The sequence below is a fragment of the Mastomys coucha genome, unplaced genomic scaffold, assembly GCF_008632895.1.
Source record: "Mastomys coucha isolate ucsf_1 unplaced genomic scaffold, UCSF_Mcou_1 pScaffold22, whole genome shotgun sequence".
Lineage (NCBI taxonomy): Eukaryota > Metazoa > Chordata > Mammalia > Rodentia > Muridae > Mastomys > Mastomys coucha.
Genome location: NW_022196905.1, coordinates 208601830 through 208619652, shown reverse-complemented (window position 1 = coordinate 208619652; position 17823 = coordinate 208601830). Strand labels below are relative to the sequence as shown.

The following is a 17823-nucleotide window of genomic DNA, read 5'->3' as shown; positions in this document are numbered from 1 at the left end:
CTTACTCTGTAGACCAGGCTGGCCTTGAACTCAGAAATCTGCCTGCCTCTGTCTCCCAAGTGCTGGGATTATAGGCGTATGCCACTACTGCCCGGCTGCATTTGGTGTTTTTATTATTATGTGACGGGAGGAATTTCTTTTCTGGTCCAGTCTATTTGGAGTTCTGTAGGCTTCTTGTATGTTCATGGGCATCTCTTTCTTTAGGATAGGGAAGTTTTCTTCTATAATTTTGTTGAAGATATTTACTGGCCCATTACATTGGGAATCTCTTCTATACCTATTATCCTTAAGTTTGGTCTTCTCATTGTATTCTGGATTTCCTGGATGTTTTGGGTTAGGAGCTTTTTGCTTTTTGCATTTTCTTCGACTGTTGTGTCAATGTTTTCTATGGTGTCTTCTGTCCCTGAGATTCTCTCTTCTATCTCTTGTATTCTGTTGGTGATGCTTGCATCTATGACTCCTGATTTCTTTCCTAGGTTTTGTATCTCCAGGATTTTCTCTCTGATTTCTTTATTGTTTCTATTTCCATTTTTGGATTCTGGATGGTTTTGCTCATTTCCTTCACCTGTTTGTGTTTTCCTGTAGTTCTTTAAGGGATCTTTGTATTTCCTCTTGAAGGGCTTCTAGCTGTTTACCCGTGTTCTCCTGTATGTCTTTGAGGGACATGTTATTTATGTCTTTCTTAAAGTCCTGTATCATCACCATGAGAAGTGATTTTATATTTGAATCTTGCTTTTCCAGTGTAATGGTGTGTCTAGGACTTGCTAAGGTGGGAGAATTGGGTTCTGATGATGCCAAGTAACCTTGGTTTGTGTTGCTTATTTTCTTACGCTTGCCCCCCACCATCTGGTTATCTCTAGTGCTACCTGCCCTTGCTAAGTCTGACTGGAGCCTGTCCTTCCTGTGATCCTGGTTGTGTCAGAACTCCTCAGAGTCAAGCTGTCTCTATGATCCTGTGATTCTGGGATCCTGAGATCCTGGGCTTGTGAGAGCACCTGGGAGTGGAGCTACCTCTAGGTGTTGTGGGACTGGCTGTGGAGCTTGCTCCCAAGGTCTGCTCAGGACATCAGCCCAGAGAGACCGGAAGGAACCTGAGCCACTGGGCTGGGGAACTTCCTGTGTGCCTTGTCCCGCTGGTCCCAGTTACTCCCGGTGTTGAGACAGATGTTGGGTCCTCCTCACCTCTGATCCTGGGCACGTCAGAGTGCCTGGGAGTGGAGCTTCCTCTGGGTGTTGGGGGACTGGCTGTGGAGCTTGTGCCCAATGTCTGCCCAAGACACCAGCCCAGAGAGACCAGAAGGCAATAAATAAATCTTAAAAGAAAATTCCAATGACAAACTAAAGTTCTGTGTCATCAAACTTTACCCTGAGGGAGCAGTGGGTTTATTTATTATTATTATTTATTCTTAGAGAGGATAGGTGAGAGACTGCTGATTGCTGATAGCAGTATGGGTGACCTGAAAGCCTCCATTCTGGAAAGTCTGACAATACAGCACTGGCTTCCCTATAGCTGCAGAGGTAGTACCCCCTCTCTGGATACTCCGATGAGGGTCCAGTGCCTCTACCCATCTTCCTCCACACACATCTTTTTTCTTTCTTTCTTTTTTTTTTAAAGATTTATTTATTTTATGTCTGTGAGCACACTGTTGCTGTCTTCAGACACACCAAAAGAAGGCATCAGATCCCATTACAGATGGTTGTGAGCCACCTTGTGGTTCCTGGGAATTGAACTCAGGACCTCTTAAGTCAGTACTCTCAACTGCTGAGCCATCTCTCCAGCCCCCGAGATAACTCTTATAAGGGCAAACATTTAATTGGGGCTGGCTTACAGGCTCAGAGGGAGCCAGAAGGAGATTGTCTTCCATAGACAGCCGGGAGGTGAGGCTCTCTTCCACACGGGGTGCAGCTTGAGCACTAGGACACCTCAAAGCCTGTTTACACTTTCTCCAACAAGGCCATGGCGAACTGATGGAGAACTGGACACCATTGAAACGCTTTGAGTTTTTCTTTATTTTGTATTTTTTTTCTGAGACAGGGTTTCTCTGTATAGCTCTGGTGTCCTGGAACTCAACTCTGTAGACCAGGCTGGCCTCAAACTCAGAAATCCACCTGCCTCTGCCTCCCAAGTGCTGGGATTAAAGGCGTGCACCACCACCGCCCAGCTTTTTTTGTTATTTTTTTAGTCACAGGGTTTCTCTGCATAGCCCTGGCTGTCCTGGAACTTGCTTTTAGACTAGGTTGGCTTTGAATTCACAGAGATCTGCCTGCCCCTACTTCTCTGTTGCTAGGATTAAAGGTTTGTGCTACCACTGCCTGGCATTTTTTTTTTTTTAATCCAGTAGCTGTCCTTCTTTTTAGGATATTGTCAACAGCACTACCATTTTGGAATCTGCTTTGGACTTAACAAAAAGGACTTGGTGCTGGCTTACAGTTCAGTGATTCAATAAATTATCATCAGGGTAGGAGGCATGGCATCATCCAGTCAGCCATGGTGCTGGAGGAGCTCAGAGTTCTACTTCTTGATCTGCAGTCAGCAGAAGGAGACTGTATGTTTTTCACACTGGGCATAGTGTGAGCATTTAAGACCTCAAAGGCCCTGGCCAGAAGCCCCGGAGCTCCCAGGGACTGGATCACCAACCAGAAAGTACACATGGAGGGGACCCATGGTGCTGGCCGCATATGTGGCAGAGGATGGCCTTTTTGGATATCGGTGGGAGTGAAGTAATAAAGTGAAAAGCAAAGCTGTAGAAACAAGATTCTGGGAATATAGAAACCACAAGTTCTTGAGAATACAGAAACAAAGTTCTGGGAATGTAGAAATAAAGGTAAAAACAAGACTTTTGAGAAAGAAATAGTAAGCCAAAACTACCTATAGTAGAGACATCTGCTTGTATAAGAAAAACAAAGTTTTTAAAGGTCAGGAGGGCTGGGATGAATTAAAAGCTGACCAGAACATAACCTGTAAGAACAAGATTAGATGCTCTACCCCTCACTGTACTGAACTCTGAGGAACACCCTGACCTTACAAAAATTCTGGGATTTTCCAGCATGACCCATTCCAAATGCTTGCCAGGTACAAGAGTTAGGTAAGGGGGCAATGAAGCCAAGAGCAGCCCCCTTGAGCAAGCCAACCAATGTCTGAAGAGATCCTTTGTTTGATGCTGCTCCAATCAGAATAAGCCAACTAGCTCTGTTGTCTGTATAAAAGATGTGTGCTTTCTGAGTTCGTGGTTGCCTCTTCCTACCAGGATGACCAACCCCACGTGCATTGGCCATGCACGTTGGATCAATAAACCTCATGTTATTGCAGCGATCTATGTCAATCTGTGGTTTGTGGGGTAACACATCTGGGCTGAGACTCTCTGAGGGTCTTACAGAGTCTTACAGGAGAAGAGGCCTTTGGGCCTGTGGGTGTTCGATGCACCAGTGTAGGGGAATGCCAGGGCGGAAAGGTGAGAGTGGGTAGGTGGGTGGGGAAGCACCATCATAGCGGCAGGGGGAGGTGGGATGGGATGGGGGTTTCTGAAGGGGAGACCTGGAAAGGGGAAAACATTTGAAATGTAAATAAAGAAAATATCAGCTGGGCAGCACACCTTTAATACCAGCACTTGGGAGGCAGAGGCAGGCAGATTTCTGAATTTGAGGCCAGCTTGGTCTACAGAGTGAGTTTCAGGAACAGCCAGGGCTATGCAGAAAAACCCTGTCTCGAGAAACCAAAAAAAGAAAAAAAAAAAAAAAAAAAAAAAAAAAAAAGAAAAAAGAAAAAAGTGATCTGAAGGGGACATAGGAGAAGCAGAAGTTCTAATTAGAGGAGTGAAGAGTGAGACAAATATAGAGAGAAGAAAGAGAGATTAATATTACAGTAAATAAACAAAGTAAGAAATTACATTAAGTACCTAAAGTACCTACAATGCATGTAATTTGGTGTATGAATATATAATTTAAATAAACTTTTTACAAAAAAAGGACCTCAAAGCCCCACTTCCATAGTGACACAATTCCTCCAACAAAGCCACACCTCCTAACCCTGCCACTACTTATGTGCAAGCATTCAAACACATGCATCTGTGGGGGCCATCCCTACTCAAACCATCACAGTAGGCTTGGAGATTTCAAAAGACTCAAGTCATTCCCTTTCCACCTTCAGCTTGCAGGGGGTTTCTGAAGGGGAGGACTCCTGGCTGCTGCTCCATCTCCCTGTCACTGTGCAGTTGTATTCCACCACCATGGATTCCACACCGCTGAATTAAATGTTTCTTTTATAGGTTGCAGCCTTGGTAATGGTTTTTTGTCACGGTAATAGAAAAGGAACTGAAATTTGGTACTAGAAAATATACCACTACTGTGACAAACCTGACCATGCTGAGTTTTAGAGGAATGTAGAAGGCTGGGACTTTGGCGTAGGAGTTCTGCAGACTTTGGAGGCACAACTGAAGAGGTTTCAGGAAGGAACAATATTGGCGAAACTTGGCTAGAGACCATTCTTGTGATATTTTGGCAAAAGTATGTGGCTGCTTTCTGCCCTTGTACAAATTTTCCTGAGACTAAATTTAAAATTAAACTAATTTGGTTATTAGATCTTATGCAGAACTATAATAATGCACACACACACACTTCAGTCAGAGTTTCTCTGTGAGCCCTGGCTGTCCTGAAACTTTAGATTAGGCTGGCTTTAAACTCTTGAGATCTGTTTGCATCTGCCTTTCAAATGCTCAGATAGAAGGTGTGCAACTATGCCTGTCCCAAAAAAGATAATAAACATTGACAATGTCATGTGGTTATTAGTGATCTATCTTAATTCAGATCTATGGTGAAAAAGAACAAGTGGGGCCAAAAGAAATAAAGAATATACAGTTTCAAGAGAAAGAGAACAGCAGAACACTTAGTGTTGGAAACAAGGGTTGGGCTGAGAGAGAAAAGGAGACGAAGGCTGGGGAGGTGGCCCAATGGTTGAAAGCACTGGCTGTTCCTATGGGGACTTAGCTTTCATTCTCACATGCTAACTCTCAGCCTCTCTCCAGCTTGCAGCTTCTATGCTGCCAAAACTAATACCACATAGGAGACTCTTCCATATTACTAAGTTCAGCACCCACAGGGCAGCTCTGTTTCTCCAGTTCCAGGGGGTCTGATGCCCTGTTCTGGCCTCTCTAGACACCTGACACACATGTGGTGCACAGACATACACGTAGGCAAGACACTCATACACACAAAATGAAAGTAAATCCTTAAAAAATAGAGAAGAGCTGGGCGGCAGTGGTACACACCTTTAATCCCAGCACTTAGGAGGCGGAGGCAGGTGAATCTCTGAATTCCAGACCAGCCTGGTCTACAGAGTGAGTTCCTGGACAGCCAAAGCTACACAGAGAAACCCTTCCTTGAGTACCCAAGAGAGGGCAGAGATGGGGAGAGATAAAGGCAAGGCCTAATCTGTATTGGGATAAAGGCCTCATTGTCTTGTCCTATTCTATGTAAGAAAATAGTTATATTACTTTACAGAACAGATTAGTCTATAGAACAGAGCCCCTACTGTTCTATTTCTGTGAATAGACAACTATGACAAAGGCAGCTTGTAGAAGAAAGCATTCAATTCAGGCTTATGTATAGTTCAGAGGGTTAGAGTCTGGGACTATTGTGACAAGAAGCACAACAACAGGCAGGTATTGGTGCTGGAGTAGTAGCTGATAGCTTGTATCCTATGTGAAGGTGCCAAGCAGGCTGGCAGGCAGACACACCCACACCTAGAGAGAGATGGATCAGACAGACAGACTGGGCTGGGTGCCAGCTTTTGAAACCCCAAAGCCCACCCTGAGTGGCATGCTTCCTCTAATGAGGCCACACTTCTCCTTCCTAAACAATCCAACATTCAACTGGGAACCAAACATTCAAGTATATGAACCTATGGGAGCCTGTCACTCAAAGTCCCACAGGTGCCTCCGGACAAGACCCTACCCAGCTACGTTTCTAACATGTAAAAAGGAAAGGCCTGAGTAATGTCCTACTCCCCAAAACCATGGCAAAGGAAAACTGCTGCAAAGTGGAGCCAGGCCAAGCTCCATCTCAAGAGGGCAGCGGAATCTGGCCATGATGTCTGTGTGGTTCTGACGTTAGAGTCATGAGGAAGACATTAGTAAGGTCACGGAATCTTCCTCTGAGGCAGGGGAGAACCACTGAGACCAGGTGTATGGCAGTGCAGCCCCTGCAGGGAAGAAAGGCACTGAGAAGCCATTGTGAGGCATTTTGAAATCGAAGCCTGGATTGCAGTGGAGATCCTAGAGCCCTGAGACGTCTGCCAAGGAGAGACTTGAGCCCTAGAAGACATTTGGATCTTTAAATAGTGCTGAGACCGTGAAAGCCTATGGGGACTTTTGACGTAGGACTAAATGCACTTTGTATTATAGTATGCGATCTATGGGGACCAGGGAATGGAAGGTGGTGGTTTAAAGGAGAATGGCTCCCGTAGGCCATGTTTCAGTTTTTGGTCCCCAGTGGTGGAACTGTCTGGGATGCATTCGGTGCAGACTTGTTGGTGGAGGTGGTCTGGGAGGTTTTAAAAGACTTGTGCCAGCCCGCCTCCTCAAACCCCACTACCTGGACTACTACATCATCCAAATCAAGCAAGATACAGACCATATGACCAGTGATCATAGTGGGTTTTTTTTAAAGATTTATTTTTTTTATTATTTTATGTGTATGAGTACACTGTAGCTGTACAGATGGCCGTGAGCTATCATGTGTGTGGCTGCTGGGAATTGAACTCTGGGCTCGCTCCGGCCCACTTGTTCCAGCATAATTCACTGTAGCTGTCTTCAGACAGCACCAGAAGAGGGCATCAGATCTCATTACGGGTGGTTGTGAGCCACCATGTGGTTGCTGGGATCCGAACTCTGGACCTTCGTAAGAGCAGTCAGTGCTCTTACCTGCTGAGCCATCTTGCCAGCCCCGATCATAGTGTTTTGAACTGAAGATATGACAAGGAAAAAAGATTTAATTAGTCAATCTTAATTGAGCTTTGACTGTGGAAGGAAAACTACCTCTTTTTAGGTAGCTGTAAAACACAATTCTTGTCTCTTAAAATGGTTTTAATCTGACTTTAGGATTGCTTTCAAGTACTATTCTGTAGTGCAGATAAGTGGCTTGGTTGAGCACAATTATAACTTATGTTGGTGTGATAAATTTTCCCAAAAGCGACCACTTGTAAAAAATTGAAAAAAATTTCACTGTTCCACTTTGAGAAATACTGCTTTTATTAAACCCAATGTTTAGTTAAAAAAAAAAAAAAAAAAAAAAAAAAAAAAAGAAAGCCTTGTGCCAGTCTTAGCGAGCTCTCTGCCTCCTACCTGTGGATCAAGGTGTGAGTTCTCAGCTATGCTCCAGCCGCCTGTGGCCAAGACTTAACCAAACCAGCGTGGACTGTTACCCTCTGGAACTCTAAGCCCAGTTAAACTGTTTCATAAGTCCCTTTGATCATGAAGTTTTATCATAGCAATAGAAATGTAACTGCGGTAGACAGCAAGTGCCCTTAACCACTGAGCTATCTCTCCAGCTCCGTTTTTTTATCATCTCTAATTATGTGTGATTGTTTGCATTGGGTACGTGCATTTGTGCTGGCTAGTTTTATGTCAACTTGACACAAGCTTGAGTCATCAGAGTAGGGAGCCTCAGTTGAGAAAATGTCTCCATGAGCTTGGGCTGTAAGCAAGCCTGTGGGGTCATTTTTTTTTTTTTTAAATTAGAGATTAATGAGGGGGGAAAGCCCATTGTGACTGGGGCCATCCCTGGACTGGTGGTCCTGGGTTCCGTAAGTAAGCAGGCTGAACTAGTCATGGGGAAAAGCTAGTAAGCAGTACTTATCCATGGGTTCTGCATCAGCTCCTTTCTCCAGGTTCCTGCCCCGCTTGAGTTCCTGCCTTGGTTTCCCTCAGTGGGTTGTGACTGATTCAGGATATGTAAGCAAAACAAAAATGTCTCCCCGAGTTGCTTTACTAGTGTTTCGTCTTAGCAAGAGTGACTCCTAACTCGGGCAGCATGTGAGTGCAAATGTCTGCCACCCAGGCCAGAGAATCCCTTTGGAGCTATATTTGCAGACAGTTTGAAGTCACCCGATGTGAGTTCTGGAAATTGAACTTGCGTCCTCTGAAGAGCAGCAAGTGCTCTCACCTTCTGAACTGTCTCTCCAGCTACCTACAGTACCGATTGGAACCAGAGTGGTCTGACTGCCTTCCTAGGTCTGAGGCCCGGGGCCATTATATTGGATACTGAGTTGGTCACTGGGCGGCTTACGAGAGCCGTCTGGTACCCGGTTAGACTAGCAAGTGCTTGCTGAGTCCACCAAGACAGCAGGGCCCAGCTCTCCAAGAAAGAGTTCTGCTTAAATGTAAATCTCTCCTGACACCCGGGCTGGATGGAGTAAAGGCAGTCCAGGGCAGAGACTGCCTGGTCATCCCTTCGGCTCCAGTTGTCAATCAGCAGTAGCTGGGCGGGCCTAGCCAATCAGGACCTCCAAGCTTATACCGCTCAATCGAGAGCGTGGTAGGGCGGCGGGAGGCGGGTTTTCTCTGGCCGCCAGGCGGCTGTGGACTCAGCTCCGCGGCTGAGGGAGGCCCCGTGGGTGCGTGTGCTGCGCTGTGGCTGCCGCTGTGAGGGGACACGAGCGAGCTCGGAAGCCGCGACATGGTGAGCGCGGGGCCGCTGTCCCAGGCGGAGAGGAGTGGCAGCCATTGGTAGCATTCTGCTTCTGCAGAGCTAGGCCCGCTACGGCTGGCGGCGACTAGGTCGCTGCCGCTAAGTAGCTCCGCCCTTCGGCCGCGCCTGCGCAGAGCTCAGGCGCCGGAGGGCAGACCCCGCCTTCCGTGTCGATGACGTCACGACCACAAAGCGGTATTTGCGTTGTACCTGGAGGCTGCTTGCTTAACTCAAGGTCTTGCCGGTTCCCCGAGTTGTCTTCGCATATTGGTGGAGAGTCCACTTTGAATTAATTTTGTGGAAGTTGTGAAGTTTTTGCTTATTTATGCCTGAGTTGGGTAGTATTTGTGGAGACAACTCTCCTTGAATTTAATTTGCTCTTTTAAAAAATTATTTTGTGGGTTTTTTTTTATATACTCTTTTGTAGGCAAATTAGTTTCTAAATATTCGTACACTATTATGGTCATTAAATTTCTTTGTAAAGATAAAGTCTATTATTTGTGAACTATTTATTTATTTAGAATTATGTTGAACGTTGAGGGTTTTTTCCATTTACATGTAAACTTTAGAACAGTTTTGAATTTATAGTTTAAATTGAGGAAAGCAATATCTTGGTGTTGTCTTCTACTTACCAGGCCACTGCATATTTTTACTTTTTTTTTTTTTTTTTTTTTGGACACTGGTTCTCTCTGTGTCAGTGGTTCTCAACTTTTGGGTTGAGATGATTGGAAAATACTTAATTCCCAGTGGCTCAGTCACAACATTACAATTATAAAGTAGCAACAAAAATAATGTTTTGGATGGGGGGTCACCTCAACATGAGGAAATGTCGCAAAGGGCCGCAGCATTAGGAAGGTTTAGAACGACTGCTCCAAGTATTCCAGGCTGTATGGGAACTTGCCATGTAGATCAGGCTGGCCTTGAGTTCACAGAGATCCTTCACCTCCAACTCCCAAGTGCTGGAATTAAAGACCTGTGCTACCATGCCTAGCTTGATTCTTTTTTGAAAAAGAAATTTATCTTCATTCAAGGATCTTTGTGAAATTCAGTATATGCTTCTCTTTGTGTCTCATTTGAGTTGTGGTGCTACATACTCGGTGAAATTGCTAACCATTCAGTTGCTCATTGCTATTATACTGGAAAATGATGGGCTGCTTCTTCTTCTTCCTCTTCTTCTTCCTCTTCTTCTTCCGCTTCTTCTTCTTCTTCTTCTTCTTCTTCTTCTTCTTCTTCTTCTTCTTCTTCTTCTTCTTCTTCTTCTTCTTCCTCTTCCTCTTCCTCTTCCTCTTCCTCTTCCTCCTCCTCCTCCTCCTCCTTTTAGTTTTTCCAGACAGGGTTTCTCTGTGTAACCCTGGCTGTCCTGGAACTCACTCTGTAGACCAGGCTGGCCTCCAACTCAGAAATCCGCCTGTCTCTGCCTCCCAAGTGCTGGAATTAAAGGCATGTGCCACCACCGCCTGGCTGGACTTCTTGTGTTAATCTTGTATTCCAGAAGTTTTCTTATTATTTCCTTGAGTTTTTGTTGGTCTTTGAAATTTTCTATTTGAAAACACTTGTATTTTATGTATTACTTTTAAAATTTTATTTTGAGATTATAATACAATTAAACATTTCTCCCTTCACTTTCCTTCCTTCAAACTTTTTCCCATAATCCTCCCTGTTCTCCTTCATATTCATGGCCTCTTCTTATTTCATTCATTGTTACTGCATGCATGTAACATATATATTCCTAGATATAACCTGCTCGGTCTGTGGACTGTTATCTGTGTGTGTGTTTTCAGGGCTGACTGTTTGGCATTGGGCAAGCAATCGGTGTGCTCCTCCCTGGGGAAGAGCATCCCCCCCCGCCCCCAGATTTCCTTAGTTACCTATAGTCCTTTGTGTAAGATTGAGGCACTATGGGCTTGTCTCTCCCCACTTTTCATGTCCATTGGTGTTGTCTTTGTTCAGCTCATGTTTGGATAGACTTTATGAGTTGGTGAGATATTCCTAGGAGACCCAGTCTCACAACTCCCTGATCCTCTGGCTGTTTCTACCCAGGACTCTTAATTTTTTTTTTAAAGATTTTTTTATCATTATTGTTATTTATTATTATTATTTTATTATTATATGTTAAGTACACTGTAGCTGTCTTCAGACACACCAGAAGAGGGCATCAGATCTCATTACAGATGGTTGTGAGCCACCATGTGGTTGCTAGGATTTGAACTCAGGACCTCTGGAAGAACAGTCGGTGCTCTTAACCGCTGAGCCATCTCTCCAGCCCCGACTCTTAATTTTTTAATCTCAGTGTCTTCCCCCATCCCGTTCTCTTTCCAGTTGTAGCATCTTCATCTGGCCTTCATGCCTTTCCTAACCCCCATGAGCTTGGTATGGCTGGCTCAAGCTGATTGGCTTACCCAAGGGCCACCTGCCGGGCTATGCCTCTTGTGTCTCTGATAGACACAGCTACGTCCACTGTCTCTCTCTCAGTCCTGCCTGGCTTCTGTGAACCTCTGGAAGGTGAGCAGTTTCCACACTTAACAGCCGTGGAACCAACTTAGTTTTTTCCATTCCAGGCTGTCCTCAAACTCAGAAATCCACCTGCCTCTGCCTCCCAAGTGCTGGGATTAAAGGCGTGCCTGAACCATTCTTAAAACTTTACAGCCTTTTAGTTCACTAGCTTAGCACTTGGCTTTCTGTCCACTTTTCTTTAAGAACTCTGGCTCTACACATCTTGCCTCATTTACCTCAGGTGATGTGGGTAGCCCATGTTCTTTGCTTTGTCCTCCTTTCAGTTCCTTTACATGGCTTTATTACTTTACAGATCCACTTTAGTCCATCTCTGAAGCCCTTCAGTGCTTTTCCTGCATCCTAAGTATCAAGTCCCTCTAAGTAGCTCAGCAGAGCCACTAAAACTCTACACCACACTCAGGGTCGTTTCTGAATTAGCATCTTTCTTAGCTCTCCAGTGAACTCAGTCCCACCTTGCCCGGAGCTGGGCACCCTGTAGCACCACTCTCATTCTGAATGCTCTCATTACCACATTCTCTTGCATGTTTTCTCTTTACTGTCTAACTCGTCTCCTGAGTTCTAAGGTTTGGGTATCAGAAAGAGCTTTTAAGCCTAGATCTAACTTGCATGCTTTTCCCTCACACCTTGCTGCCTTTAAGAGGTGTCGGCCAGTGCATATTCTCCATCTTTCCTGCTTGCTTTTCCAAACCAGAGGCTAAGCAAAGCTAGCAAACATGTCTGTTCCATGATAGAATCCCTCCTCCAACAGCCATCTCAGCCGCAGACACATTTCTTTTTTTGTTTTTGTTTTTTTTTTTGAGACAGGGTTTCTCTGTATAGCTCTGGCTGTCCTGGAACTCACTCTGTAGACCAGGCTGGCCTCAGACTCAGAAATCCGCCTGCCTCTGCCTCCCAAGTGCTGGGATTAAAGGCGTGTGCCACTACTGCCCAGCTAACACATTTCTTACTACACAAAGCAGTATTCAGGCAGTTCCCTGGCAGCTTGCTGGTAATCTGCTCTTACATGGTGCTCTGGAGGACCTGCAGTATTGGCTCTAGACAGCCAACTCTTCCCAGAGAGCGTTCACATAGCAGACCCCAATCATGATGCAAGCATGCCACTTCCTACCACATAGCAGAAGACTGACAGTAAAGTTCTACCCCACCCTCCAGACATTTCTTCAGGGAATCCACCTTATTTATTTATTTATTTATTTATTTATTTATTTATTTATTTATACGAGGACACTGTAGCTGTCTTCACCAGAAGAGGGCATCAGATCTTATTACAGGTGGCTGTGAGCCACCATGTGGTTGCTGGGATTTGAACTCAGGACCTCTGGAAGAACAGTCGGTGCTCTTAACTGCTGAGCCATCTCTCCAGCCCCAGGGGTTCCATCTTATAGTACCTATCCTATGACACATGCAAGAAGACACCCTACCATTTAGCACATAGGGAAGGGCAGCCCTATGAGAATTTCCTTCACCTTCAGCCTGGTCAGCCTCGGTTGCAGGCCTTACTCTCCATTGCCAAGACCATGAAATCACTCCTCCCACACTCACGGAATCTGTCATCTCCTTGTTCTGTTGCCAAGTATGTTGTCTGAGTCTTTCCTGCAGAAACATAACACAAGTTCTGCTCACCCCACGTAGGGAACCAAGGAAAATCCAAAGTCATAGTTCCACCAGTGTCCATCTTGGTGAGCCAGTGCTCTGTGGGTTACTTAGAGGCACATGGCTGAGGAACTTCCTGGAGGAGCAGGGATGAAGAATGGTCAGCAGTCGTGGACACTGACCCGACACAGGACTCATGAAAGCTGCATCCCGGGGCATTGTGCATGACGTACTGTGCAGGGCTTGCAGGCCACCCTACAGCTGGACAGGTCTCCTCTCTGGAAGTCATTTGCCACTTCTATAAATCTCGGGAATGGCCTGTGAATCTTGTAAATTCCTGCTTTCCCAAAGGGGTGAAATCACTTTCCACCTCTCCTGAGCTTCAGCTTCCATTCAGGAAGGAATGTTTCAAGCCTGAGAGAACTGCTATGTAATAGCCTATAGATAATTTCATCTTTTTTTAAAAAATTAATTTATCTTAACTTTTATTTTTTTGAGGTAGGTTTCTCTGTGAGACCCTGGCTCACTACTCACTATGTAGACCAGGCTGACTATGAACTCATAGAGATCTACCTGCTTCTGCCTCTTGAGTGCTAGGATTAAAGGCGTGCGCCACCCCGCTCAGTCTCACTCACCTATTTAACTGTTGGAATACTATACATGGAGCGTCCCCTAGAGCAGCTCATTCAACTCAGGAGCCACAATGTTCTTACTGAAGGATAAAGGGAGTTTACAAAGTTTCCTAGTATTTGCATAAATCATTTATGTTGAGTGTTTTATTCTTTTTTTTTAAAGATTTATTTATTTATTATTATAAGTATACTGTAGCTGTCTTCAGATGCACCAGAAGAGAGCGTCAGATCTCATTAGGGATGGTTGTGAGCCACTATGTGGTTGCTGGGATTTGAACTCAGGACCTTCGGAAGAGCAGTCAGTGCTCTTAACCACTGAGCCATCTCTCCAGCCTGAGTGATTTATTCTTTTTTTTTTTAAAGATTTATTTTATTTATTTTGTGTGTATGAGTACACTGTAGTTGTACAGATGGCCGTGAGCCATCATGTGTGTGGCTGCTCTCCCACCCCGCTCACTCTGGCGTAATTCATTGTAGCTGTCTTCAGACGCACCAGAAGAGAACGTCTGATCTCATTGTGGGTGGTTGTGAGCCACCATGTCGTTGCTGGGATTTGAACTCAGGACCTTCAGAAGAGTAGTCAGTGCTCTTAACCGCTGAACCATCTCGCCAGCCCGTGATTTATTCTTTATATTCATATGAACCCTATCAAAATACTAAGTTCCCTTATGCCATCAAACTTTAAATGTTATGAGGAGGAATTTCTAAGGACAAGCAAGCTCTTGTGTGCTAGTATTAACACTGTTTTGGACCCTAGGGGGAGGACTGTGAGACAGGAAGTAGAAATCATTGTAGACAGAAGACCAGGGCAGAGCAGCAGCACATCCTGTGTCCTGAGCCCAGTCATGAGAGAGTGCTGCTACAGTGCTGCTCCTTCCGCATCCCTCAGTGCTTACATGACGACTTCCGTGTGATGGAAGGCATGTGTGCATCCCACAGAGTGGGACGAACCTGTTGTCAATCAAGTGTGTGCAATGTTTAGGCCTCGGTGAGCTTTGAGGACGTGGCTGTGCACTTCACCCAGGACGAGTGGGCTTTGCTGGATTCTTCCCAGAAGAGTCTGTACAGAGATGTGATGCTGGAGACCTGCAGGAGCCTCGCTGCGATAGGTAAGGATATCATCCTACCTTCACTCTGTAAATTAGGGAGAAGTGTCTCTTGGTATGGATGCTCTTCCAGGATTGGGGCTATTGAAAGGGAAGAATATGGTGAATATCTGTGAATATTGAAGTTAGAAACTAATTTTTTCAATGATCTCTAATAATTTATCCTAAAATTTCTGGGAATGCCTTATAGGAAACAGATGGGAAGAGGAGAATGTTGAAGATCATTATAAAAATCCCTGGAGAAATATGAGGTAATTTCTATCAAAAGTTGAAGCAAAGGAATTGAAGGAATTTTAATATCCCATGAACATTTAAGAAAACAAAAAACAGCTTTCAGTCATTTCATTGTTAGAAAATTTATACCTATATTACGGCACTAAAAATGTGTGCTGGAACATAAAAGCACTGGTCAGTGTTTGCAGAGGGTTTTCTCTTGGAAACGCTTCTAGGAACTTGTTATCAGTGAATGCTCATGTTCTGACTACTGTTCTGTGGGAGCCACGCTATAAAACCATCAACCTATTTGGCTTCACACTGTTCAGATGTGCCAGAAGGTACACACTTGGCCTGATTTTGGGAGCAGTGTATGACATAAAACTAATAAGCAGTAAGTAGTAAAGAACTTATCTCTAATGACCTTGTCCTTTTTCAGAGGTTTCATGTTAGAGACCCCCTGTGAGAGGACAGAAGATGATGAGGTTGAAGAAACTCTGACATGGATAGCAAATCTTCATACAAGCATGACAGTTTTTCCAGGACTAACACCATATGAATCCAGTGTATGTGAGAAGGCTTCAACGAATCATTCCTCCTCTGATAAGCATGCTGCATCGCTCCCTTGTTATAAACCACATGAGCATGAGGAATGTGGAGCCAAGCAATATGACTTGAACTCTCTCACCAGCTTTCAAAGGTGTACGGAAGCCCACACTGGGAATGGGCCTTGTGGATGTGAGGTGTGCTTAAGATCTTCCTGTTTTCCAAATTCATTAGGAATAAGGCAAAAGGCTCACAGTGGAAAAACACCTCATCAATACAAGGAGTGTGAAAAGACCTCTGTTTATGCACACGGAGGAAGCCCCACTACGGGAAAATTTTATGAATGTAATATATGTGGAAAAGCCTTGAGTTCCTCTACTTCCCTTCAAAGACATGTAATAATTCATACCGAAAGACTCTATGAATGTACATATTGTGGTAAAGCTTTTAGATATCCCAAATACCTTCGATTACATGAAAGAATTCATACTGGAGAGAAACCCTATGAATGTAAACAGTGTGGGAAAACCTTTAGATTTCCGGGTGCCTTGCCATTACATGAAAAAATTCACACTGGAGAGAAACCCTATGAATGTAAACAGTGTGGGAAAGCCTTTAGATTTCCTGGTTCCTTGCCACTGCATGAAAAAATACATACTGGAGAAAAGCCTTATGAGTGTAAACAGTGTGGGAAAGCCTTTAGGCGTCATTATCATCTTCAGTTACATGAAAAAATTCATACTGGAGAGAAGCCCTATGAGTGTAAACAGTGTGGGAAAGCCTTCAGACGGCACAGTCATCTTCAGAGACATGAACGGACCCATGCTGGAGAGAAACCCTATGAATGTAAATAACATGCTAAAGCCTCTATACTTTTTTTTTTTTTTTTTTTGAGACAGGGTTTCTCTGTGTAGCCCTGGCTGTCCTGGAACTCACTCTGTAGACCAGGCTGGCCTCGAACTCAGAAATCCACCTTCCTCTGCCTCCCGAGTGCTGGGATTAAAGGCATGGGCCACCACTGCCCGGCGCCTCTACACTTCTTAGTTATCTTCTGTTACATGAAAAAATTCATACTGGAGAAAAAAAATGCTGTCAGTGTAAACAGTGTTGGAAAACCTTGCACTTACATGAGATCATTCTTATTAGACACAAACCCTATGAAGTAGACACTGTAATGAGGTCTTTAGATATGCTTGTCATCTTCAGTTTCATAAAAAAATACTGGAGAAAGCTGTATGAATGTGGACATTGTGGTGGAGCTCTTAGGTATTACACATGACAGTGACAACTCATGCTGGAAGGAAGTCCTCGGAATGTAAATAGTATGGCCAAATGCCACACACCGCAGTGTTCTGTTGTCGAAAGAAAGTATTTCAATCCTAACCCCGGGGTTTCTGTTCCACCTTTGCTATTTAAGTTCCCAGATGATAGGTACATACAACCTTTATATTTATAATAAACCTCAAGCAACACAAGAGCTGGGCAGACACCATTTTCTATATTGTTGGAATCTACTTTCCTACCTATAAGCCTGAGTTATTGATTACTACTTACTATGATTCATCTTAGGAAGTAATCATAAGGCTGCTCTTAACTCCCATTGGCCAGCCCTCAGGGCTATGTTCTTCTGACTTCTAACCCATGGCGGCTTCTCCTTCCTCATCCTGCACTCTTATTCCTCCTCATGGTCCCTCTCTGACCCTAAGCCTACAAAACCTAAAACCCCACCTATGTCCCTTTTACCCAACTATTAACTGTTAACATCTTTATTTACCAATCAAAAATAACTTGGAGACAAAGCCACTCTCACGTCTCCGAGACAACCGATCTTAAGGGCCCCAAATTAACATTAAAATACAAACAACATTAGGCCAACCCACTTCAGTGGTCTTCAGATATAACTCACATGTGAGAAAAACTATATTATATATATAAAATTCTCATTTGTATAGAACAGATCTCTTCAGTTCTTTCATACTCAATAAAACTCTAAGAACATAAACAGTTTGGAAAAGGCATCATCCATCACGCTTTCAGCAACAGTGTCATGTGGGACTTTTAACTGGGGAGATGTGAAATAATATTTACTTACCTCAGATGGGAACCAAAAATGGTCTTCCGAAACCTAGCTTGGTAAAGCAGTGATTCTATTGGGGCTACTTACAGGACCACGGGCAACTCCCAAGCGTGCGCATCAGCAATCCACCCATGCCAGCCTGAGTGTTGACTACACCCCTAGAGGTCCGTGCAGCTTGGAGGGAAGCCCGCTGGTCAGAGCCTCTTCTATCAGCAGTGGTTTCCTGGTCCATGACCTTGAGGAGGCACTCTGGAATGCTTCCTGAGTCTGAGCAGCCTTTCTCCTTCCTCCTAGGAATAGAGCTGGACAATAATCCATCCTTTCCTGCCACCCCTACCTTTTTTTTTTTTTTTTAATTACCTTTTGAGTCTTGGAAGGGTGATGCTGATATGAGAAGTTTCACTGGTGGTTATGAATCTCTGAGGCACACCATCATTGTAAAGTTTGCTCCCAGGACGAA

The 17823-nt window shown here is 44.4% G+C and overlaps 1 protein-coding gene across 4 annotated transcripts in view; it reads left to right on the top strand.

The window, feature by feature from the left end:
* Positions 1–17288, top strand: part of Znf101 (zinc finger protein 101) — a 24014-nt gene extending 6726 nt beyond the window's left edge. For 2 of the 4 annotated variants that reach the window (XM_031340027.1, XM_031340028.1), the window contains exons 2-4: positions 14404–14530; positions 14718–14778; positions 15180–17288. In XM_031340027.1, coding sequence (XP_031195887.1) covers positions 14404–14530; positions 14718–14778; positions 15180–16140 — 1149 coding nt within the window. In that variant the 3' untranslated portion in view covers positions 16141–17288. Of the gene's footprint in view, positions 1–8533; positions 8918–14403; positions 14531–14717; positions 14779–15179 lie in introns of those variants that run through there. The other 2 variants (XM_031340029.1, XM_031340030.1) reach the window with 2 other exon arrangements.
* Positions 17289–17823: the final 535 nt, after the last annotated feature.